This window comes from Alligator mississippiensis, chromosome 8, assembly GCF_030867095.1.
Source record: "Alligator mississippiensis isolate rAllMis1 chromosome 8, rAllMis1, whole genome shotgun sequence".
In the NCBI taxonomy this organism is placed as follows: Eukaryota; Metazoa; Chordata; order Crocodylia; family Alligatoridae; genus Alligator; species Alligator mississippiensis.
Window position 1 is genome coordinate 45559446 of NC_081831.1, and position 25599 is coordinate 45585044.

The following is a 25599-nucleotide window of genomic DNA, read 5'->3' on the forward strand; positions in this document are numbered from 1 at the left end:
CTTTTTGAAATATTCTCAGAATATTTAAAATGCAGATAATAGCCAAGATCAAAGCATACTCATGTTACATTAAATCAAATTTAGATGTGGTCCTATTTGACTACATCTATGTATATCCATTTTTTATACATTTCCACAAGTGTAAGCTACCATGAATCATGCATAAATCATTTCTAACTCAACAGTTACATAAGAAATCCATCATTAAGCTAATATAGCAGTACTTTTGAATTTTAAAAATCTCTCTTCAATACTTCACAAAATACTAGGCCCTTTTACAGGAGACACAGTAACCCACTTACGCTTGGCAAGAGATTTTTACCTTGTAGGATTTGGAATTTATACTTAATTTTGAGGGTTTTAAATTTTATTTTTTTTACATATCAAGAAAAAGTAACATTTAGAAATTTTTTTATTTTTTTTTTTTTAAGTATGTTAGCAATAGCATCCAAAATACTTGGGAAGTTCTTGACAAAACAGGGGATGACAATTTTCAAGCATATGTCTATTCAACGAACTACTATCCACTTACAAACAACTTATGCCCCTAATGCACAAAAACTATTCATACTCACTGCTTAGGAGACAAGATCTATGCTGGAGATCTGTGGATAGCAAGTACTACATAATTTCTGGAGATAACCCATATTACAATTAAAGTGGGCCTCAAAACTGTTTTGATGAGGTATTCTTTGAAGCTCTACAAGACAAAGCGTATGGGTAACTTAAAAGAGAAAGATATTAAAAGTAATAGAACAGCCCACATATGGAAAAAAGAAGCATCACCAAAAACCACAGGTGACAACCAAAACAAAGAAAGAAAATTATCCCTTAATATTCCAATGAGGATACAAGCGCGCGTGCACACACACACATACATATGCATTCTATGGAACAAATGTTTTCAATCTTGAAGTCTAAAACTGCAAAAAAGCTATGAAAAAATATGTTGGAGGAAAAAAGAATACCAAGCCATACATTATTAATACGAGTTAAAAAAAAAAAAAAAAAAGAGAATGATAAAGTAATTATCACAAGCACTGTATCTGATGCTCAGATCGACACTTCAGTAAGCCATTGGCATAGAACACAGTAACTTTCATATTTCTTTCCATAAAAAAAAAAAAAAAAAGAAAAAACCCACCCTGAAACACCGCTATCAATTTACCTGATTCATATTGTCCTGCCTGATTGCAAGAAATTACAATCAAAGTGTGAAGAGAAACAACTGTTGCCACCCAGATGCACACTTTTTGTATCCCTTTGCTCTTGAGGGTACATGCCTTTTGGAGGAAAATGATGCTTTATTTTGAGGGAAAAATTGATTTTGAATTGTTTAAACCTGGTAGTTTCCCATAGAAGAATATTATATTAGGACCAAAACAGTTGACAATTTTGGGTTAATACACTTGGTTAACACAGGCTGCAGCCCAGAAATCCACTCAAAGAACAATAGGCTCCACACAAATAAGGGTAAAAGGTAACAAAATCTGTGCCCAGAAGCTGCACTGCAACAAGGCTAAAGGAGTACACCATTTCCCTACTGCACACATACACCTTAAATGATTTCCACCCAAATTTAGGCTCACAGAAAAACTTTACAATATGTAAAACAGAGAAGTTTTATAAACAGTAAGAGATTTCAACTAAATTTTATGATCACACATTTGCAGAAGTGGTGCTTTTAGTTCTGTTTAAACGTATATGTTTGCTTGTAGTACAATATTCAAATTAGTTGCTCATGGTGTCAGGCCAGTTCACAAGGCTCCTTAATTTATCATAAGAGTTTGCTTGTTACATTTGGACAATGGTGAATGTGTATATCAGATCAACTCTACAAGTCTCAAGGCCAATTTTCTCAGTGTGCTTCCACTAATGGCAAACTTCCACAGACTACAGTACATAAACACTTGAAAATAATAAATAGGATTGCACCAATAAAGATTTTTTGGTTGATATCAATAGCCAATTATTAACTAGCCATATCAGTCAATATCAAGCCAATATAGAGGAATGCAGCTGGGCAGCATCAAGAGTGGTGTCTGGCCAGTAAGTCTGTGGCGGGGAATGTGTGTGTGGGGGGGGAGATTGAGGCTCCCCATGGTGAGGAAGGGAGTGGGGCAGGGGCAGGTACTGCCCAGCCAGGGTGATGAATGCGACCCTGGGGCAGGAGGAATGGTGGACAGCTCGTCCAGGAGGTGGAGGAAGGTAGTCAGCTCCCTGCTGCAGCACACACCCCTGGGGGACGCATAGGGAACACATGGCCTCCTCGATTTGTGTCCCTCAGGAGTCACGCAGCATGAGAGAAAAGAACAGAGCACAGTGCCTGAAGCAGGGGAAGCACTAGGGGGAGCTTGGAGGGCTATGGCTACCCCCCACAGCACTGCCGCTACTCATCCTGCACAGCTGAGTCCACCCTGCCCCTGCTTATCCCCCTCCCACTGAGAATTGGCTGGTGCAGCCCCTGAGCCCAAATCCAGCGCCGGGGGGGGGGGGGGGAATGCCCTCCATACCTTCCCCAGGGGTCTGTGTAGCAGCGAGGAGCCACCCTCTTCCCATCTCCCTGTTCCTCCTGCTCCCAGCCTTGGGAAGTGCCTGCCTGGCTGGGCAGTGCCTGCCCCTGCCTCAGTCCCTCTTACAGTGGGGGCCTCAATCTGGCCCCCCATGTCCCTTCCTCACAGCTTGCTCTCCAAGCTGCCCAGCTGCATTCCAGGCCGCGCACAAGCTGCAGCTGCAACCATGCATGAAGCATTTATCAGTGACATTATCGGCTACACCAGCCAAAAAAAGTCAATGGCCGATGATATTAATTTTCCTTTTGTTGGTGCCAATCCACTTTGCCCCAATATATCAGTGAACCTCTACTAATAAATAGAAATTACTATTTTTTTTCTGTTGTACAGATGATAATGATGCACACATTTGGTCTGTTATACTAGAAATATTAGAAAGCATAATCTCTTATGTCTCCTGTATTCTGGTGTGTTTATTTTAAAGCACTGGTTCCATCCACTTCAGCAATTTAGGCTAGGGACAGAAATGACACATAAACCAGTGTAAGTGATTAGAAACCAGTTCAAATCTGTAACACAACAATTTCAGTGCACGTAAACCACTTTCAAAATGGCTGAAACTGGTTTATAATAAACCTGAATGGATGTAGTATAAGGCTTACCTGATTTAGGTTAAATGGGTTTATGGAAGTTCTGTCACAGTTCCTCTCCAGATTCAAGTTAACTCACAGTTCCCCAGCATCTCTCCTGCAGCCCTTCCCACCCCCCCACTCCTTGCAGGGAGAGCAGACTAGCCTTGGCTCAAGCCTTCTGCTCCAGCCAAGCAGGGAGGTGTGCTCTCTTCTGGCTTCAGCCAGTGAAGGCATGTGACTGCATTGCCGGAATCAAAAGTGAATGTCTATTCACTTACTTATTGGTTCAGTCTATGCAGCTTGGACTAACCTGTGAAATTGGATCGATTCACCCTCAGGCTTTTTGACCATCTGTACTTAGCCTTAATGAGACTGAATGAAGAAAATAAAGCCTATGTAACCTACTCCATTCCCTTGTTCACAGCACTGTAATCTTCCGTGTGTTACACAAAACTAAATGCATGTATAATTAACTGAACATGCAACTTTGTATTACCTCGCTAACCAAAAGTATGAACATTCATGACATCACTGGTACCATTTTTCTAATAAAAAATACATGTCAACCCAAACATCACAATAAAAATGAATATGTAGTTAGTTGACTATATGTGCCTAAGCATTTTGGTTTCACAATCCCAGTTACATTTTTATTATAAAAGTCATACTTGGAAAAAAAAATCTTCAAAATAGCCAACAGAACTAATGATCTGGGGAGTTGTCCAAGGATATTACTTACAGCACTATAAATTTGACTTGTAATATCAATTAAATAATCATCATGTAAGGAGATTTAATTAATTTGATAAGGAAAAAAATATATTGTTTAAATTGTGGTTGCATATATGAATAAAATTAGTCTCTAAAGTGGTTAATGTGAACTATTTTCATGATGGTGTTGTTCTAGCCATTTCCCCTCCTGAAACTCAAAGTGCTTCACTGTAATATTCTGTTATTAATACGTACTACTAAAAATCAAACCGAATTATATTTTTTGCTCTTCCTAGGTTAATGAACAGCCAAAACAAGAAAAATCCAGGACAATTATTAATGTTCACACATTACATAATCCTACAATCTGAAGTAAAATGTTCTAAGAGCATTCCACAAAGTAGATAGTAATTATTCTAGGTATGCTAACTATACTCTTACCTTTGCTTGCACTCTCAACATGTTCCAATTCATCTGGGAATTTTAAGATATCCCGATAATTCTCTTCACATATTTCTGCCAGAAAATGCAACAGTGTTGTTTTTTGATCTGATGATTTGGTATCTCTAATCTGTAAACAGAAGGATTGGAAAGAAATAATTGGGGTGGAGGGGAGGGAAGGCATTAATTCGTTTTTTTCAACTATTTTCTTATATCCACCATCAGATTTATTTTAATTAACTCCATTTCTAAATACTTGGCAGCCATCAATCTTCTGGATCACACTGTACATGCAAGAGGTCTATGTGACCATCTCATCAAGACCTAGATCACATATGCCTAGGCAAGAGAACGGATGAGTGGAGCTGCCCTACCATCCCCCCTTTACAACATCAAGACAGATTCCAAAGGCCAGACCAAATCCAGACGTTCAATGCCTCAACAGTTGTAACTTCTGCCAAAGAGCAATAAGTTAGAGCTGGTGCTGACTGCCCAACACCTCTGCAAGGGCTCCTTTATCAGGGTATGTCTGTTAGCCTTTCTCCAATCAAGGAGTACCCACAAAGTAGTGAGGGCTAGGGTTTTGAGGCACCCTATATACTTGCCTTACCCTTGAGATTGCAACATTTTGGTATTCTATAGGGGATACCATGCCAGAAGTAGCCCCACCACATTGCCTCATACCCCCCATAGTAATCCTTCAAAGTATGCTTTTTATATATATTTTAAAAATATATGAACATGCGTGTGTGTGTGTGTGTGTGTACATGAAAACACACACACACACAAACACCATTTTTTAATCTTAATTATTTTATGTAAAGTAATCTCTGCTCTCTGTTCCTGGACATACAATTTTTGTTCTTAGGATAAGTTATGGATCCTTCTTACCAGTGTAAATCAATTGCACATTTAAGCAACAGCCAAAAAAAAGGTAGAACTTAATTACTGCTTCACAGTCTGTTTGGATGGACTTTAGAGGAAAGAAAGGTTTAACTCAAGAATTAAATGACTTGATCAGCTCTGCAAAAGGAGAAGCATAACAGATACAAACTGGCTGCCTAGAAGAGCTTCTTTACACCTGTATATGCATAATTAAAAAGAGCATGTATGTGTGTGTGTGTATGTTAGTTTTGGCACAAGTACAGGATATCGTGACTGATGATTCATACAAATACTAAGGATGCATGCATATATTAGATGGACAATATTTTGGAGACACAGGTCTTAAGACTTATTCAGATGTAAGTAGTACTATGACAGCTGTAAAACGTTTCTAATGCACCTTTACTTCTACCACTATATCTAAAATAACTCATATATGCCTATGCCTCAAAATATACTACAAATAAAATGCAGGATTTGTTTACAACAACACAAATATGTCCATAAAGATCTCCCATTTGCTTTGTCATTTTGTAAATCACTGGAAGTTCTAATTCTATAATCTTCATATGACAGTCTTGCCCATGGATGTTCATTTTAATGTAGGCCTTTCAGCTTTGAGGATTTACCCTGTTAAGAATAAATGAATACTCTCCATAAACAGGCTTTAAAATATATGATATTTAGGCAAATTAAGGGGCAATTTAACTCATATTGATTTGGATTATTAAAAGAAAAAAAAATGTTCAGTAATGGCACACAGGAATGCATTACTATAGTAATCTTTAGAGAAGCTTTTTTCCAACTTAAAAAATAAAATCAGTTGCTAAAGTACTGAACTCTAAAAAGGAAAGTTAGTTTTATTTCCTCTTTAAAGGCCTTAAACATGAACAGAAAGACTAAAAAAAAAGGGCATGTTGTAATATCACAGAATAGGTAAAACTGAAGTAACTCAGGCAAAATCCATTTCCATTGAGACAGCACAGCTGACTGTAGCAGTAAAAAAAATAAATACTTAAAATTAATTTTAGTATTTTGTCTATTTGAATGTCTTTGGCACAAATTCCGAACAATACAATGTCAAAACTCTGGTTAACTCAATTCTATAAAATGCTACTAAGGTAACATACAAGTATTGTCAATGGTAGCAAAAAACAGGAATTCTACAACGGTGCAATCTACAAGGATAATCCCACTGCTCAAATAGAACCGAGCAGCACACGGCTCCACCACTGCTTCTGCTGGCTGGTGCAGACCCGGCCCGGCTCCTCTCATCCCCAGAAGCACATGAGAAGCCAGTTTTCAGCTACCAGCAGAAGAACTATACACTGTCTTATAGCAAACAGCTAATAAATTGAGAAAAGGCTGGTAAATTGAGAATAAATGTGAGTGATTTTCTTAGAAGCTGAATCTGTTGTAAAACCACAGACGTCTGAGGTTTAGACTTCTCAACCTAAGAAATATCTTATTTGGTCTAGAAGATAAAAAGCTAAATCTGAAATATCATATTGATCTTTGTAAAAGATGACAGACAAAGACCATTCCAGCAGTTAATAGCAGTTGAAAACACTGACAGGTGAAAAACTTATTTATTTTTCTCTCCCTCTTTTTTTTTTTTTTTAAATACTCCTTACTCTTATAGTTGATAGATTCAAGACAGATTTACAATTAGAGAAAATAGTTATAGAAAAACAGAACACAGTTACACTGATCTTAATTCACGGGCAAACCAACCCCTCTTCTTTTCTCCCCCCACCCCAACAATCTTCAGTAAAATAAATAAATAAATAACTAAAACCTATTTTATATATCTAGATATAGATCTATATATAGTTCTATATCTATGTAGATAAATTTATTTTTTGTTACATTGTTTCAATGGCTAATGAGGCCATGCAAGGAAGTACAAGGGATTTAAAAAAAAACCAACAGTCCACTGGTACAACCTCATTGGGGCTCCTTGGGTGGAGACTCCAGGCCCAAATGGGATACAGGACATTTTGGGAAACAGTTGCACATCAAAACCTGGAGTCCTATTTTAACCTCAAATTATTAAAATGGACAACAGTACAGAAAAAGTTATAATATTTTACCACCTGAACTAATAAGCCACCAAAATTAATAATACATATTTAAATGAATTGTGATTCTTATTTGGTAAATAATTAAATCTTCAACTGTAATTATGTCAGTCGTAGCTATACGATCCTTAATAAGTTAATGACATGCTGCACGAGCATATAAGCAGCACACCTGTGTCTACAAATGGTTGCAAAGCACAGATTCTAATTTAACAGAGTTGAACTCTGATTAACTGTCCTAAATTGAACCATATTTGCTTGCATATGATATGAATCTTTCCTTCAAAAATTAACATTCCAAAATTATATTGTGTTTTAAAAACAGAAGCTCATTTTTTACCCAGAATAGCAACAGGAGCATTTCTAGTCAGGCAGCACTGGGGGACTCAATAGGCAGCATGGTTTCATATAATCTGCTTGATCCATGCTAATTGCCCCTGACTCAAAAGGTTTTAGTGACCTGTTCTTTTTAATGGTACTGAGGTTGAACTTATCAAGTTATTCTTTCTTAAGCCACTGTGCTGAAGAATTTGCGATTTCACAATTCCTAGTCTCTCATATTTCATAGCCCTGCAGACTACTTTTAGCTTTTTATTAAATCCTAGATCCCTCCACTTCAGGTAGTTGAATTATTAAATCCCCCCTCAGTCTCCTCTTCTCTAGACTAAATAAGCCCAGTTACCTCAGTCTTTCCTCATAAGTCATGTCCCCAGCCCCATCACCATTTGTGTTGCCCTCCACTGGACTCTCTCCAATTTGTCCACATTGTTTCTATAGTGGGGGGTCCAAAACTGAATACAGTATACCAGATGTTGCTTCATCAGTGCTGAATAGAGGGGAATAATCACTTTCCTTAACCTACTGGCAATACACCTACCAATGCAGCCCAGTAAGCTGTTAGCCTTCTTGGCAACAAGGGCATATGCTGACTCATATTCAGTTTCTTGTCTACTCTAACTCCCAGGAACTTTTCTGCAGAGCTGCTGCCCAGCCAGTCAGCCACCAGCCTGTACTGGTGTATGGGACTGTTCCATCCCAAGTGCAGGACTTTATACTTTTCCTTCTTGAACCTCATGAGATTTCATTTGGCCCAATCCTCCAATTTGTCTAGGCCACTCTGAATCCTAGCCCTACCTTCCAGCATATCTACTACTCCCCCACAGCTTGGTGTCATCTGCAAACTTGCTGGGGGTGCACTCTATGCCATTTTCCAGGTTGTTGATGAAGACATTAAATAAAACCAGCCCCAGGACCAACCCCTGGGGCACTCCACCTGATACCAGCTGCCAACTAAACATCGAGCCATTGGCTACTACTCTCTGAACCTGATGCTCCGGCCACTTTTCTATTCACCTTACAGTCCATTCATCCAGCCCATACTTCCTTAGCTTGTCTGAGAGAATGTTGTGGGAGACTGTATCAAAAACCTTGCTAAAATCGAGGTACACCACATTCACTGATCTCCCCGCATCCACAGAGCCATTCATCCCATCATAGAAGGCCATCAGGTTGGTCAGGCATGACTTGCCCTTGGTGAATCCATGCTGATTGTTCCTAATCACCTTCTTCCCCTCCAAGTGCTTAGAAATGGATTCCTTGAGGATCTTCTCCATGCTTTTTCCAGGGCTGACTGGTCTGTAGTTCCCTGGATTCTCCTTCCCTTTCTAAAATAGAAGCACTGTTTTCTCTTTTCTAATCATCTGGGACCTCTTTTGATCATCGTGAGTTTTCAAAGATGATGGTCAGTGGCTGTGCAATCACATCACCCAACTGCCTCAGCATCCTCGGGTGCATACCATCTGACTCGAAGGACTACTCTGGACACTTTTAAGAAGCATTTGGATGCTTATCTTGCTGGGATCCTTTCACCCTAGCTGACTTCCTGCCCTTTGGGCAGGTGGTTGGACCCAATGATCTTATGAGGACCCTCCCAGTCCTAATGTCTGCGAAGTCTATGAAGACTTGTACAAGTCCATCTTTTTTTAATAATCCCTAACCTGTTCTTTCTCCACTTAGGGCTGCTCACCTCCTCCCCAAATTGTGCTGCCCGATGTAGCAGTCTGGGACCAGACCTTACCTCTGAAGACTGAGGCAAAAAAGGCATTACACACTTCAGCCTTTTTCTGCATACTGTCAGAAGGTTGCCTCCCCCATTCCGTAAGGGGCCCGCACTTTCTCTGATCCTCCTCCTCCTACTGGCATACTTGTAGAAACACTTCTTGTTACCCTTCACATCTCTTGCTAGCTGCAACTCCAATTACACTTTGGCCTTCCTGACTTTATTCTTGCATGCCCAAACAATGGGAGAGTCGGATACAGCAACCTTTATAGACTGCGCCTTAACATTCAGAGCCAGGACTGGTGGCTAACTCTGGATAGCACACTGGATAGCACACTTTACTAGTTTCTGTCAAGGTTGAAAGTATAGGTTTAGAAGACAGTAAAGATGAGTTCAATGCCATGATCAACTGGGGAGTCTACAATGATAAGGGCAGCATGAGGAAGCAGATTGTCATTTCATATCCCATCTGGTATAGCCTGAACTAGGGATGTGGGCACTGGATGCAAATTGGAGCCACCAAGCTACTCTTAGTTGAGAAGATTCAGAAGAGCATCTAGGCCATTGATTTCCAGTCATCTTGGTGGCCTGCAGATTACTAATAACTGAGCCAGGACACAGTAGTGAAACATGAGAGTTTCAATAGCATACTCAGAGGCCACTGTCTCAAGTTCAGGTGAGTGAGGCAAATTGTGGTTCTAAAGATTGGCCCCTGTCTGGGGCTCCTTAAAGAAGGGCTAATCTTTAGAAACATAATTTGTTAACAAGTTCTTGAGAGCCAAGGGGATAGAAGGTCTCTGAGCAGAGACAGTGCCAGGGTTGCAGGTAGCCATTTAAATCTTTGGTGCCTAGACTAGAGTTGGAGCCCAAGAGACCTGAAGCTAGGTATCGTGGTGTGATTTGCATGAAAGAGACCTGCAGTATATAGAACATTTCCCACAAATATGGGAATCTCTTTTAAATAGTATCATGCGTACCTCTCCAATACCAACACGACAGTCACAAAAGAAGCTATAACACTGAGGTACCAAAAGTGGGGAGAGGCTACAATAAAGACTCTTAAAACTATTAAAACAAAAAAAAAGAGGTTCCTAATTTCCCTACACAGAAACAAGAGTCCAGGAGATAGTAGGATAAAATGGCCCCCAGGAGTCATAGTGCATGAAAATTTGTGCGTGAAAGGAAGAAACCTAAAAGAAATAAAAGCTGCGAGGTCTAATAAATACATATGGACAAGTTTTTTTTGTTTGTTTGTTTTGAGAGGAAAGAAACTAGTAGTAATCTTGCTATTTTTGTTTTCATCAAAAAAGCTCTTTGAAGACTTCAAGCAAGTCCTTTAGTTGATAGGCATAAGATGACAAAACTGTTCCATCTAATCCCAGAAGTTGACAGGAACTCAGCAACAGAAATTATGTACCACCCTTTCTCCCCCCACCCCCCGTATGAGGATAGAGCTAGGTGCACCCCATAGGCAAGTTGAAGCAAAATGTCTTCAAAGAATGCTTGAGGTGCAGTTTTGCCCTTAATGAGGATGTTTACCTAGACAATCGCTCAAAGGAGATATTGTTGGGGTGGGGTTTGTCTTACAGGTACTCCTCACTTAACGACCTACCTGTTTAACGACCACGCAGACTTACGACCAGCTCTCCGAGCAGTCGGTATTGTACAAAACGTATTGTGGAAACGGCAGCGCGGCGTCTCAAGCCAAGGCACGCAGTATCAAGGGGCGGCTCCTCGCTTATCGACCAATTCGCTTAACGACCTAGTCGCAGGAACGGAACTCGGTCGTTAAGTGAGGAGTGCCTGTATTTTGTTGTAATGGAGCAAACTCTGATGGAAGAATTGCCAGAATTTCACAGAAAAGAATGATCAAAAAAGGAGGCTCTCTCAGCCTGACCCCAAAAGGGGGAGGTGAATTTTATACATTTGATTTGGGGTTGAAAATACTATTCAACCTCCTAAAATTTTTCTCTGCATTACCAATATGGTTAATGTTGATGAGCAGTTCTCCACTGGTTTCACCATAGAAGTAAAACTGATAAAACTGCCCTGTGTACACTCCTCCTGCCTTAGGGTGGTCTAATCAGCTTAAAGCAGGCAAGGAGATGGCTCAGCTTAGCCACGCCTGGTCTGCTTCCACCCTTCTATGTTCCTTATAGAAAAAGAGGCATGTGGGACAGTTATACATGTTGAATATATTAAGGTGCTGAAGGCCACATTAACTAGCCATTCAAACTCTTGAAAGATCCTTCTGCAAATCACACAGATATTCAGTTTGTGAATAATATTATTAGATATGGAATCATAATATTCATTAGATATGGAAAATAAAAATCAAACCTTCCATGTAATACGTATTTCCTGTTCATTTCCTTCCCCCATTACACTCCAACTTACGCTGCACGTGCTTCCTCGTACCTTGGTTCCCTCTTCCCTATTGTTCTTTCCTCCTTGATTTCAGTGACAAAATACTATGTGGCCACATTTTTCCTACTTTTACATATGTTACACTTTTGATATTTGACAGCACCTCTTTGAAAAGATCAACATTCTCTAGCAACAGACCAGACAAATGCTACCCAGTTTAGGGTGTGAGAGACATTATTCTCAACTGCTTCAAAAGGGTATGTGAAATTGCTACAAGTGATTGCACATATTATGATTTAACTGCTACCTTTTTTACATTCTACAGCAGTATGAATGAGCTGACCGCCTATAATTTTGACCGTGAATCAAATGTATTAAAAATTATATTAAAATATTTCAAATTATTTGTATAGCTTGGGATTGAATTATGGATATAATTAAATCAGGAACAAAAATGGATGATCATAAACTGGGATGGGATGGAGGGAGGAACAGGGAGCAGGGTGGAACAAAACCCTGGCATCAGGTGAAATAAATGAGTAATAGATGACTCTTACTATTGTCTATGTAAGCACTAGGATATAGAAAAGGTATGTTTAAGAACAAACACATTAAACTCTACTTATTTTATAAAACACAAAGTAAGATGTATATATGAATCTGTGTATATTAGGGTTGTACTTATATCATTACAAAAGTTCATAATAAATATATGCATCTATTTCTACCCATACCCTCACTAAACTATCTCCATAACTACCACCTTAAAGAATGGGCTAGTGTTACACATTTTTCAGAGACTAATGTGGGGCTGTGCAAAACGGCTGTGTTTCTATTTGGTTTTGGATTCGGCCGTTTTGGAGGGCAGGGATTTGTTTCAGTGTTTTGGATCACTGTCCTGTTTTGTTTCAGCCAAATCTCCTCTGAATCAGTTTCGAATGGGCTGCAAGCTTCACACAGCCCTACTACTGCCCAACCAGGTGGGGCTTGGGACCAGGGGCCTCAGCAGGGAGCAAACCAGGACAGGCAGCGACGGTGAGGAGACCCTCAGCGCGGATCTCTACTCACTGCGGAGCCGAGTCGCACAGCAGGGCAGCAGCATACAGTTGTTTCCCTGCATGCCTGGCTCTGAAATGCCGAAATTTTCCAAAATGTCGTGGAAACATTTCAGATGCCTCGTTTCGTTTCAGAGATGTTTTGGAGCCTTCTGTTTCGATTTGGATTCAGTGTTTCGGGCGCCAAAACGGCCTGAAACACCTCCAAAATGAAACAGCTGCCAAAATTTTGCACGGACCTAATTAATAGGCATAAGGCAAGACAACATAAAATATTCATAAATATTTAACTTTGTAGTAATTTCCTTCTTAAAGAACCCAATTCTGAAATCTTTCTTCTATAATTCCCAGCCTCTTCTATACTTTAATTTAAGAAAAAAATATAAAGTGTTCTTTTACATATTTAAACACACACACACACGCACACACACCCCTACTTTACATGTAACAGAAGACTACCGCTACTATTAAAATATCTTCAGTTGTAGACTCTACAGCAGTTCTTGCATATCTCAAACTAGCATGTTCCTTATTGGACTGATTCAAACATGTAATGTGTCAAATATATTTAAAAGCAAGAATACTTATTTAAAGTATGTATACAGCAACATTATAAAGTGAATGCAGTGATAATGGATGTACTATGACAAATTCAAATAAAAGCTGATTATTTGAACAGCAAATGGAATTATCCCACTCTTTCCACTATAAGAGTACAATATTATGCTATATATGCCACCTAACTTTTTATTTTAGGACACTAGGATATTTTATGCCTAACTTAAGGATAACCTGATTCTCTCTGTATTATCTTTGCAACGTAGTAGGACTGGAGTGGCATTGCACCTTTGATAGTCCCCCCAAAAAATCAAGAAGTAAGGTAAATTTGTGATAATTTGTATTTGGCCTAACTGTAAAATTGGGAGAGAGATTAGAAAACTTTACTTCTTGCCTATCTTCATACTGTCAGAAAGTTCCAGGAAAAGCTGCTATGAAGACATGTAATAATCACTTGTTCCTGCTCTGTGAAATTCAGGGCTGAAAAAAATCTCATGTAGCTGCGTTTGGCACACAACCAGCACATGTTCAACACCAGTGTCAAGCATATTTAAAATAACACTGTTCTGACACTGATCATATAACTTCCTTAATACATAGCACAGAGGAGAATAAAGTAGGCACACAACAATCAGATGCAATGTTTTACAAGTTTAAAATGTACCGAAATATTTTGTCCAAATAAAAGAATGGAACTACCCTACTGATTCTAGGTCCTTGTCTGCTTGATATTTGTCTTGTCAGCACGCGCACGCGTGCACACATACACACACACACACACACACAGAATATAACCTCATAAATCCAGCATTGTTGCGACCTAGGACCTGCCCAAAATTTGAAAATTCCAGATTTTTGAAACACCGTGTGGCCGCTGCTCTGGGACCTCTCCTCCCCTCCTTCCCACTCCGTGACTGCCTGACACTACCCCCCACCCCAATGCAGAGGGGGAGAGGGAGATGCTTGCATGCAGCAGCTGCTGCCACCATCCACCACTCTGTGCCACAGCCACTGTTCTGGGACCAGCCACTGCTATTCCCTGACGTAGTGTATTTTTAAAAAGTGCTGGATTTTGAGAATTCTGAAAGTAAGATTTATGAGGTTATACTGTACCTGTACAAGCAATTTATTGATCTAGTTGTCAGAAGTAAGCAATTTTAGGGTATGGACAAGCAAACATTTAGCCACGTTTAAGAGGAAAGGAGAGGAGCTGCTACTCAGCAGCTGCTGTACTGTGGGTGTATCTACATGTGCAACAAATGCAAAGCAATAAACTCCAGGGCAGTTTGAGTTGGAGTAAACTGCTCTCAGGCACAGTGTCTACAAAAATGCTTGGGACAGCAGCAATTTGAGCAAGGGTGGAACAAACCACCTGCTGGCTGGACTGACCAGGTGCAATTTACGCCCATGGTCAGTGTTTACATGAGCGTTCCAGCGCAGTGAATTACTCTGCCATGACAGTACTGTCCCCAACAGTTCATTAGTTTACTGACCCATATTACTGGTGCACATGTAAATGGTGATGCTTTACTGTTGAGCTAATTTGTTTAATCCACAGTAAAGTGCATGTGTTGATGTACCCAGTAACTATTATTTGTGTATGATCCTGTAGTGATACATGATAGCTAAATCACCTTAACTTTGACTGAAAGAAGGTTAAAGTTGGAGTGGATTCACTTGTATTGCTACAGCATCATGCAGAAGCTGACTGTATCACCTTATATCAGGTTTTTACAGGCACCTATTTATGTGCCAGATGTCTGCGCCAACACATGCTAATTAGCACACACTGGAGCAGGCTTGATTAATCAAGTCTGCTGGCATGTGTTAAATAACATGTTCCAGCAGCCTACGTGTCACATGTATTCAGTGTCCCCACACTTCAAATAGCAGCAGGAGCATTTGAATTAAAGCTCATCAAACAAGCTTTAGTTCAAGCAGCCCTGCCACCATTTTGAAGTGTGGGGCACTAAATACATGTGATGCTGCCGGTGCTTTAATTAGAATGGCTCCCCCTGCCCTGAAGCAAGTGTACAGATGCCCTTAGATACCAAGGAACTGACCAAGCTGCAGAGTACATGGATTATTTTTTTTAATTTGTACACAAAGATGACATAGCATATCCCTACTTAAATATAACAACACAACAACACTCATTATCTTTTCTTAATCCATCTGGTAATATTATACCAGATCATAACACACACATATGCAAAATAACTTAATTCTGAAAGTCTTCTTGGAAATGATTATTACCTTTGGACTTGCCTAAAACTTAGATTGAAAGACTTTTCCACCATAAGATGCAATTACATTGGTGGGGGGGACATAAGTGGAAAATAGTATATTAAAAAAAAAAATCTATAATAGTGAGAACAGATTAGCAGGCACCTTTACTCAAAGGGCTAGGGTAATAATAAGTGGCTTCTACTGGCTCAGCCTGTCTGTTTCCTGTTATGAAAACCTAAATTTAGAACTGTTTGTCAACAACTGAAATACAAAATGAAAAATAACCTGTTGCTGCAATGGGTGAAGACTGAAAATCAGGGTTATGCATCTTTCTTGTGCATTGAAAAACAAGAACGATTAAATATTTAGCTTCCATTTCTTTGAATTCTGAATTCATTAAGAAAGATTCATCAGAATAACATTTAGATAAACAATTATTTGAATACAGACCAGGCAATTGCTCTTCTTCCATCTACACTAGCACCTATTCTTTATGTTATTATACTGTATTTCTCAAACAATGAAGGAAAGGAATGTCTGTGTGAGGCCAACTTCCCTGCATGGCCAATGTCAATAGTTAATAGGGAGACATCAATGGAGTGCATTTCTACAATGGTCTTGAATTCAATACTGTTAATTGATTATATTTGAGTTCATAAAATCTGCAGATCTTTCCCTATTTAGGTTTATAAAACAACTAAAAATGAGGAAATTTAAATTTATCAATAGCGAACAATCTGTGTTTCTTCTAGAGAAAGAGACATGGAGGAAAAAAATATTTTCCTCTTCAGATGTATGAAAATTCACACTGCTATTACAAGGTACAGTTCAGAAATCTTAAAAACATTCCTTTTGTAATTTTCTAAAAAGCATGTGATTATTACATACCAAAGCAATTGTTTCAAAGTACTTTAATTAAGCAAATGAAAAATATTTCCCAATTTTTGGCAAAATTAATATAGTTGGTTCCCAAGAAATACTGTATCTTAATTTAGCTGTAGATTTTACATTCATTAGCTGTCTTCCTTTATGTGAATTGCATTTATATTTCTTCATAAAGCTTAAGACAAACCTAACATTATTAAAAAAAACTAATTAAAATGAAAACTGACTTGTCCCTAAATCGTCTTATCCTCAGTGAAGCGTCCATCAAAAAATAAATCTGCACTAACAGTGATTTCTGTTAGTTGGAATCTATAGGAAGGTAAGACTTTTTTTAACCAAAAAGATAAATATCAACAAAAGCCTTTAATACCTTGCTTTTTACTCTCTAGTTGAAATTACAGCAGGTTTGGCATAATCTCAAATTGGGAAGTGTTGATTTACAAACTTTTTTATTTTTTTTGTTTGTTTTAAGTTGGCTCAGTTTTTCAGGTGGCAATTATAAGCAGGGATCCAGTTTTTCCATTTCCCACAGAAAAACAGAAAACTACAGATTTCCCTGTTTTATCAAAGAAAAAACAGATGTTACCTTTTAGCAGAGAAACCTGTGGATTTCCCCCTTTTGCAAAGAGCTGTGCAGGCTGGCAAAGTTCCAGCCTGCAAGAGCTGATTACAAAAGGGATGGGAAACCCCCAGCCCTGCCTGGGGAGGTGGGGGAGGAAGGGTGGAGTCTGAGGCTGTAAGTCAGCAAAGGCTCGGCTTGCCTCAGCTTAAGCTGACTCTTTGCTCCTGGAGCCTGTATGGTAAACGGGGCTTGCAGGAGGCTAGGGACCCCCTCTGGCAGGGCTGGAGGATTGCAAATCATGACTGGGGGAACCAGCAGGTTTAGGGGGGAAGGAGCCAGCCCCGCTCAAACACACATTAGCAGTGGGAGAGCCGGCTCATGCTCACCCTGCAGCAGCCACTGCCTTCTGTTGTGGGCAGGGAGCTGAGGATTTGGGACCCTGGCTCCATAGCCCTGGCAGCTGGGGGGCAGGGGCTGTGGGTGGGGAGCAACAGACACAAGCAGGGTGGGGGAGCTGTTGTGGAGGAAGTGAAGGGCACCACCAGCGTGGGGAGGCTTTAGGGGGAGGAAGGAGGGGCACTAGCAAGGCTGGAGGGGGGTTGTGGGGAAGGAGGGGCACCAGCAGGGTGGGGGGCCTCAGGGAGGGGAAGGAGGGCCACCAGCACAGCTGGGGGGGCTTTAATTTTAATCATGGATGGGGGGGGAGGTATTTCATAGACATTAGGGCTGGAAGGGACCTCGGAAGATCATCGAGTCCAGCCCCCCGCCCAAAGGGCAGGAAGTCAGCTGGGGTCATAGGATCCCAGCAGGATGAGCATCCACTTTGCTCTTGAAGGTGTTCAATGTAGGCGCTTGAACCACCTCCGGTGGCAGGCTGTTCCAGACCTTGGGGGCTCGGACAGTAAAGAAATTCTTCCTTATGTCCAGCCTGAAACAATCTTGTAGTAGTTTGTGACCATTCGACCTAGTCGTCATCCCTCGGGGCGCTCTGGTGAACAAACGTTCCCCAGATACTGGTGGTCACCCCTGATAAACTTATAGGTGGCCATCAGATCACCCCTGAGCCTGCACTTTTCCAGGCTAAAGAGCCCCAGGGCTCTCAGCCTGTCATCGTAGGGTCTGCTTCCCTGACCTCTGATCATGTGCGTGGCTCTTCTCTGGACTCTCTCAAGCTTCTCCACATCCTTTTTGAATTGTGGAGCCCAAAACTGGACACAGTACTCCAGCTGCGGCCTCACTAAGGCCGAGTACAAGGGGAGAATGACGTCCCAGGATTTGCTTGAGAAGCATCTATGGATGCAAGCCAGCGTTTTGGTCGCTTTACTAGCCGCAGCATCACACTGCAGGCTCATGTTCATCTTGTGGTCAATGATGACCCCCAAGTCTCTTTCTTCCATAGTGCTAGCCAGCATAGCACTGCCGAGCCTATAAGGATGCTGTGGGTTTTTCTTCCCAAGGTGGAGAACCTTGCATTTATCGGCGTTAAACACCATCAAATTCTCGTCCGCCCACTTGCTGAGCCTGTCCAGGTCAGCCTGGATCATCCGCCTGTCTTCTGGTGTGGATGCTTTTCCCCAAAGTTTGGTGTCATCAGCGAACTTGGCCAGTCCACTTCTGACTCCAGTGTCCACATCATTAATGAAGATGTTGAACAGTATGGGTCCAAGGACAGAGCCTTGGGGGACCCCACTGGTCACAGGACACCACGATGAGTGACTTCCATCAATTACTACCCTCTGGGTCCGACCCCGGAGCCAGTTTTCCAGCCAGTGGATCGTGGAGGACCCAAGGCGACAATTGGCCGGTTTCTCTAAGAGGTGATTATGGGAAACCAGGTCAAAGGCTTTTTTGAAGTCAAGATATATGACATCAATCTCTTCTCCCTTGTCCAGGTGATAGGTCACCTGGTCATAGAAGGAAATTAGATTGGTCAAGCAAGACCTACCCGCAACAAACCCGTGCTGGCTATCCCTTAAGATGTTGGTGTCGGCCAGTCCATTAAGGATGGCCTCTTTAATAAACTTTTCTAAGATCTTCCCCGAGATAGAAGTCAGGCTGATGGGCCTATAGTTAGCCGGATCCACTTTCCTCCCTTTCTTGAAGATAGGCACCACATTGGCCTTCTTCCAGTCTTCGGGCACTACACCAGAGCGCCAAGAGTTTTCAAAGATCCGTGCTAGAGGCTAGGCTATGATGCTCGCCAGCTCCTTGAGTACCCTGGGATGAAGATTGTCAGGGCCAGCTGACTTGAAGGTATCCAGCTTCTCAAGATGTTCCTTCACGAAGTCAGCATCAATGGAGGGCAGGGGATCACCCTCACCCGGACTTACCTGTCCCATAGCGGGCATGGGCATCCCATGGGACTGATGAAAGACCGACTCAAAGTACCTATTTAATAGGTTGGCTTTTTCCTGGGCGTCAGTTGTCAGTTGCCCCATCTGGTTCAGCAGGGGTCCAACGTTGCCCCTGCTTTTCCTCCGGCTCCCCACATATCTGAAAAAGGACTTTTTATTGTCCTTGATGCTCAAAGCTAGTTGGAGTTCAGTTGTAGCCTTGGCTTTCCTGGTCTGCTCCCTACAGGACCAGACCAGTGCAGAATAATCCTCCTTGGAGGTGACTCCCATCCTCCATCCTTCGTAGGCCTTTCTTTTTAGCCTCAGGAGGTCTGCTAGGTCCCTGGAGAGCCAGGGGGGCTGCTGTGCCCTCTTGCTGCCTTTCCTCCGAGATGGAATAGACTTAGTTTGTGCATTGAGGATCGCTCCCTTGAGGAGCAACCACTCTTCTTGAACTCCCCTTTCTCCGTGGTCATGGTCCCTTAGGGCCTCACTGACAAGCCTCCTGAGCTTGTCAAAGTCGGCTTTCCTGAAGTCAAGGACTTGCGTGTTGCTGACTGACTTGCCAGCTTTTCGGCAGACGGTGAAGGTGATCAGCTCATGATCGTTGTCACCCGGCTTCCCATTGATCACTAGGTCGCCGACTAGGTCATTCCCAGTAGCCAGTTCCAGGTCGAGCAGCGCTTTGCCTCTCGTTGGCCCATAGACTTCTTGAGTCAGGTAGAGGTCATCCACGCACGAGAGGAAGCTTTGCGACTGCTCAGATTTTGCTGAGCGATCCTCCCACGAGATATCCGGGTAATTGAAGTCACCCATGACAACCATGGTCCTGGAGCATGCGGCCTCAGCCAGTTCCCGGGCAAACTCCTGGTCAAGCTCAGGACTTTGGGTGGGAGGTCTGTAGTAGACTCCCACCATTGTGTCCCCTGTGCCGTGTTCCCCACAGATTTTAACCCAGAGGGTCTCCAGCCGTCCACCCCGGTCACCAATATCGGCTTGCAGGGACGTGTAGCTTTCCTTAACATAGAGAGCTACATCCCCGCCCCTTTTCTCTACACGATCCCTCCTGTACAGGGTATAGCCATCTATACCCGTGGTCCAGTCATGGGTGGGAATTATCAGAGAATTTGCAATTTTTTTTATCAGGGAAAACCAGGATCCCAGGTTATTTGTTACCTCTACCTAGAAGACTATACAAAATAAAATATCAGAACTATATTTTGTCTGCTCATGTACACACACAAACACCAACAATTTCCTCTTACCCTTTTGTTTATTCAGTTCAATTTACCTTCATTAGTTTAAAAAGGATTTTAAAAAGTTCCTATGAAAGAACATGCTTTTGAAAGCATTTCTTTATTGTAACAAAATCTAGTTGACCACATGGATTGTTTCTCTCTCATGATTACCATCATACAGCAATAGCTGAATTTAAAATCTGGTTTATATATAAACACATACATACATGTATATATACTCTCACACACACACACACACACGTATATGTATATATGCCACATCTCACATTTCTTAAACCTAAAAAAAAAGAGGCTGTCACTTTGCAAAATATTATTCCTGCACTATTTACATACGAAAAACAACCAAAATACACCCCCCACCCCAACCAAAATATTTAACTACTGGATAATTGTTCCTATAGAACTTAGTTCTTAAAGTGTTTTTCAGAGATTTTCCCCCCATACTGCTTTCCAATGGTGCAAGAGAAAGTTTGATTAAAAACTATATTAATATGGATCAATTAGAGGGGAAAAAAGGTGTATTTCAGAACTTCAGGTACCATATTTATCCAATCCCAAGATAAGGTCCCCCCTTAATTGGCATAAGGGGAAAAAAGCCTTTGTCTTATAATCATGTACAAGGAAATCTCACTCAAGCTGCAGCCAAAACTAGCATGTGCTAAGCAACGGAAACCAACTATTAAGTAGATTAAATTTTGCCAACACTAAGCATGACAATAAACACATAGCCCACATTGGGAAAATATGCTGCTGGGAACTCCCCCCTACCCCCTTTCTGGCAGGCTTTTTATGTGAAAGTCCCATGCCCAAAAGCCTTCAGCTAGGGACAGAAGTTACACATAAACCAGTTGAAGTGAGCAGAAACTGATTTAAACCTGTAACAGAACAGAAGTTCAGAGCACATAAACCACTTTCAATATGGCCAAAATCTGTTTGAGATACACCTGGTTGAATGCAGTATCAAACTTAACTGATTTACGTCAAATGGGTTTATGGAACTTCTGTGCCTGATCCCTGCTGCAGTCACGTTAACTCACGGATCCCCAGCATCCCAGGATATTTTGCAGCCCTGGGCTGGGCTGGGCTGTCTGCTCCAGCAGAGCAGTGTCTGCCCTACCCCTCCACAGCCAGAGTGATATCACTGCTCTGGCTAACAGAGAAGGGGGTGGCGGGGGGGGGGGAACATAGCACCACAGCCCAGCTGGGGTCTGCCTGGAGTGGGGTAGGGGAGATCCCTGCTCTAGCAGAGAGAAGGGGTGGGGCAAGCCCTTGGTCCAAACTGGCTAAGTATTGTGGGAGAAATTAAACCCTGGCCCTGGCCCACACTGAACCTGCCTGGCAGGGGTTGGGGGGAAGCCCTTGGAGGTTTCTCTCCCTCCATAGAGTGGAGAGGGGGGCATGGCGAGGCCCCCCTCAGTGTGATGGAGTCGGGGGGTTAAACCCCTACTCTGGCCAGCACCAACCTCATTCAGGGTTTACCTGGGGGGGGGGTTCAGTGAGTAGGGGGGAAGCCCTAGAGCCCCCCTGCCCACCCACCTCCAGCAGAGGGAGGTCATGGCCCACGCCCTGGCCTGATCTAACTGATTATGACCGGGGGAGGGGTCTCTGTCTTGCATACTTGGCTGGCCCATGCTGGGCCATGACCTAGCCATGCCCCTCCCCTCTCTGCTCGAGTGGGGAGGGATTAGAAAAGCCTCTGAGGGCTTCCTTCCCACCCCCTGCCCCTGCCATGCAGACCCTAGCTGGGATCCATTGTGGGCCAAGGTGAGGATTTAAACCCCACACATTGTATTCATCCAGCTGGGCTAGGACCGGGCCAGGACCCCCTCTCCACTTGAGCTGTGGTGGGGAAGCCTCCAAGGGCTTCTCTCCCAGCTTCCCTCCCTTTCCTTCAGCAGTGGCTGGCAGACTGGGAGGTGTGCTCTCCACAGCTTCTGGCCTGGTCCACAATAGGCATGTGGCTGTATTTCTGGAATCATAAGTGAATGTCTGTTCACTTGCTTATTGGTTCAATCTATGCAGCTTGGATTAACCTGCAAAGATTGAATCAATTCAGCCTTGGGATTTTTGTCTGAACTTAGCCTTGGAATTTGAATGCCTCCTCCTCTCCCCATCTTTTTTTTTCCTTTTTTCAGTTTTGTCTCTCAAGCCAAATTAGCCAACTCAGTTTTGAATTCTATCAACTGAGCAGAGCTCAACTGTTCAAGTCTGTGTGGTGCTACAACTGGCAAGTATACTCCTTCCCAGACTCTTCAGCCTGAGGCTTCAGATATTCCCAAACTGTAGTCTTGCTTGCTCCTAGCCAAAGAGATAATATATGCCAGGGCCCATTAAGTGCAATCCCCCTCACCACCTACTATTTTTCAAGTCATTGTGAGCCATGATACTGCTTTATGTCACAGAAAGTATTCTGACAGACACGGAAAGGAAAAAAAAGAAAAAAATCCCCCTGCCCCCCCAAAAAAAAAAGTTTTACCAGAAGAAGCAGTGCATTACTTTGACCAGGCTCCGCTTGATCAGGCACTTCAACGGAGCTTTCTGGCACTATTATCTAAAGTTGATTCAATGAGCTATTAGATAAAAGTACCAGAAAAGCCCTGCTGAAGTGCCTAATCTATACAGACATTGAGTGAGCCAGGTCAAAATAACACAATGCCTTTTCTGGGCATGAGCTGGGCTCAGCACAGGGACATGCTGAGTTTCAAGGAAAGTGTCTTTTTCAAAGAAAGAAAAAAGTCTATAAGCAGCCTTAGTGGAAATGAGCTTACTCCTCAGCCTTTTGACTAGGAGTGAGACTAGGGGGCATCTAAACTCCAAGGCTTCCAGGCTTTGGGCTGACAAGAAGGATGCCTGCCACAGCATCACAACAACCTCTGGGGCCCTGACATGCTACATAGTGCCACATCAAGAAATCAACTTTTGGGCTTTGCCCAAGTGATACTGAAACTGATTTAACCTGAGTTTATACTAGAGATAAGTGCTGCTGAGGGGTGTTTCTGAAACACCTCTGCTAAACTTTCAGCTGTTTCAAAAAAAGGTAATGTGTATCACTTTTAGATTAACTTAGTCTATGGGCACGGTATGCAAATAGCTACAGCCAGGGTCTGACAATAAGAGGAAGGGGGGGGAGGGGCTGCCAGGGGGAAGAGTTGGGGGCATGCAGAGAGCAAAAAGCTATCTGATCTCCCAGTTTTTTTTCCCCTGCTGTAGCAGCGGGAAGGGGGTACATTTGAGGCAAACAGCCAGTAACTAGATTCTATACCTGGAAATTTATAACAAATTTATAATTTTTCCATATATAGAAGCTAATTATTGGGGAGCTGTCTTATAATCAGAGTTACCTTCTATTAGAGTAAATACAATAATTATTAAAAAAGAAGCAACAATTAGATAAGTCTTTGGATACAGAAATGTATGTATGCAATCAAAATAAATAAAAGTGGTGGAATGCACTTTCCCCATGTAAAACAGTTAAATATTCCAAGAGGACAATTTTCATTTCTGTTAGAAAAGTGGTAAGAAAAACTAAAAATACCCCTGCAGCTTTTTTTAAACAAACTTTAAAAAGTCTAATTACAGTGAGAAAGAAACCAATGGGACAAACTCAAGAATTTCATGGAAACACATATTATTATATGTAGCATGCAGGCCTACTACTAATGGTGATGCAAACTGAAGTCTTTATTCACACTGGAGACTGATTTCAATCATACTAATGTAACTGGTCACCAGTGTACAAAAATCTACAATCTAGACCTAATAAAGCATCAGAGTTGTAAGGAACCAAAAGTAGTGTACTACGGGTTTATCTAAATTCCTTCCATAAGTGAGAGGACAAAGCACGCATTATAGTGATGCTCCCAAGAGTAGCATCAATGTAATTAGACATGCCCTAAAACATGCTCCTAAAGGAACCACACTGTTCTATGCCTGCCATTCTCCTCAACTTCATCAAGAATCTTGACCTACATGTTGGAAAGTTTTCTTCATGTTACTTTAATTTCACCTTTTCTCCAGCAACTGCTAATTAGAAAGATGTTCTGAAAAAGATAAAGCAAAAAGCATGGAACTAAGAGACACTGAAGAATGCTGCAGTCCAAGCTGGCCAGTAAGCTCTTATACTTTAATCTGTTACAGAACAGTGTGAGAGTTCACAAGGCAGATGAGAAGAACAATAGAGAGAGAGCGATGGAGAGAGAGAGAAAGCAAGGGGAAAATAAATGGAAGAGGGAAAGATGGGTAAGAAAAAGAAGAAAACTAAAGGGGAAGAAAACTAAGTAAGGGATACAAAATGGTAAGAACGAGCCTATCACAAGGTTATTCATAGATTCATAGATTGTAGAGTTGGAAGGGAACACAATGGATCATCGTGTCCGACCCTCTGCCCTTGGCAGGAAAGAGGACCAAGGTCAGATGACCCCAGCCAGGTGACTATCTAGCCTCCTCTTGAAGACCTCCAAGCTAGGTGATAGCACCACTTCTCTTGGAAGCCCATTCCAGATCCTGGCCACCCTTACTGTGAAAAATTTCTTTCTAATATCTAACCTAAATCCACTCTCAACTAGTTTACACCCATTATTCCTAGTCACTCCCTGGGGCACCTTAGTAAACAGCGCGGCCCCTATTCCCCCTTGACCTCCCCTAATAAATGTATATGCGGCCACAAGACCTACCCTCAGCCATCTCTTGTGAAGGCTGAAGAGATTCAGCTCTCTCAACCTCCCTCCGTAGGGTCTATCACGAAGGCCACTAATCATGTGAGAGGCCCTCCTTTGGACCCTCTCGAGATTCCCCACGTCCCTCTTGAAGTGCAGCGCCCAAAACCGGACACAGTACTCCAACTGTGACCTGACCAGTGCCACACAGAGGGGGAGCATCACCTCCTTTGGTCTATTAGTCATGCACCTGCTAATGCACAACAAGGTGCAAATGGCCTTGTTGATGGCCTCATTACACTGCTGGCTCATGTTCATCTTGGAGTCAATTATGACTCCAAGATCCCTCTCTGCCTCTGAGCTGCTGAGAAGGA

General features: G+C 42.1%; 1 protein-coding gene across 2 annotated transcripts in view; it reads right to left on the bottom strand.

Annotated features, from left to right (window-relative positions):
- The window catches only part of DIAPH2 (diaphanous related formin 2), an 840428-nt gene that overhangs the window by 411522 nt on the left and 403307 nt on the right, over positions 1-25599 (bottom strand). For both annotated transcript variants that reach the window (XM_059732728.1, XM_059732729.1), the window contains exon 24: positions 4298-4427. In XM_059732728.1, the coding sequence (XP_059588711.1) occupies positions 4298-4427 (130 nt within the window). The remainder of the gene's footprint in view (positions 1-4297; positions 4428-25599) is intronic.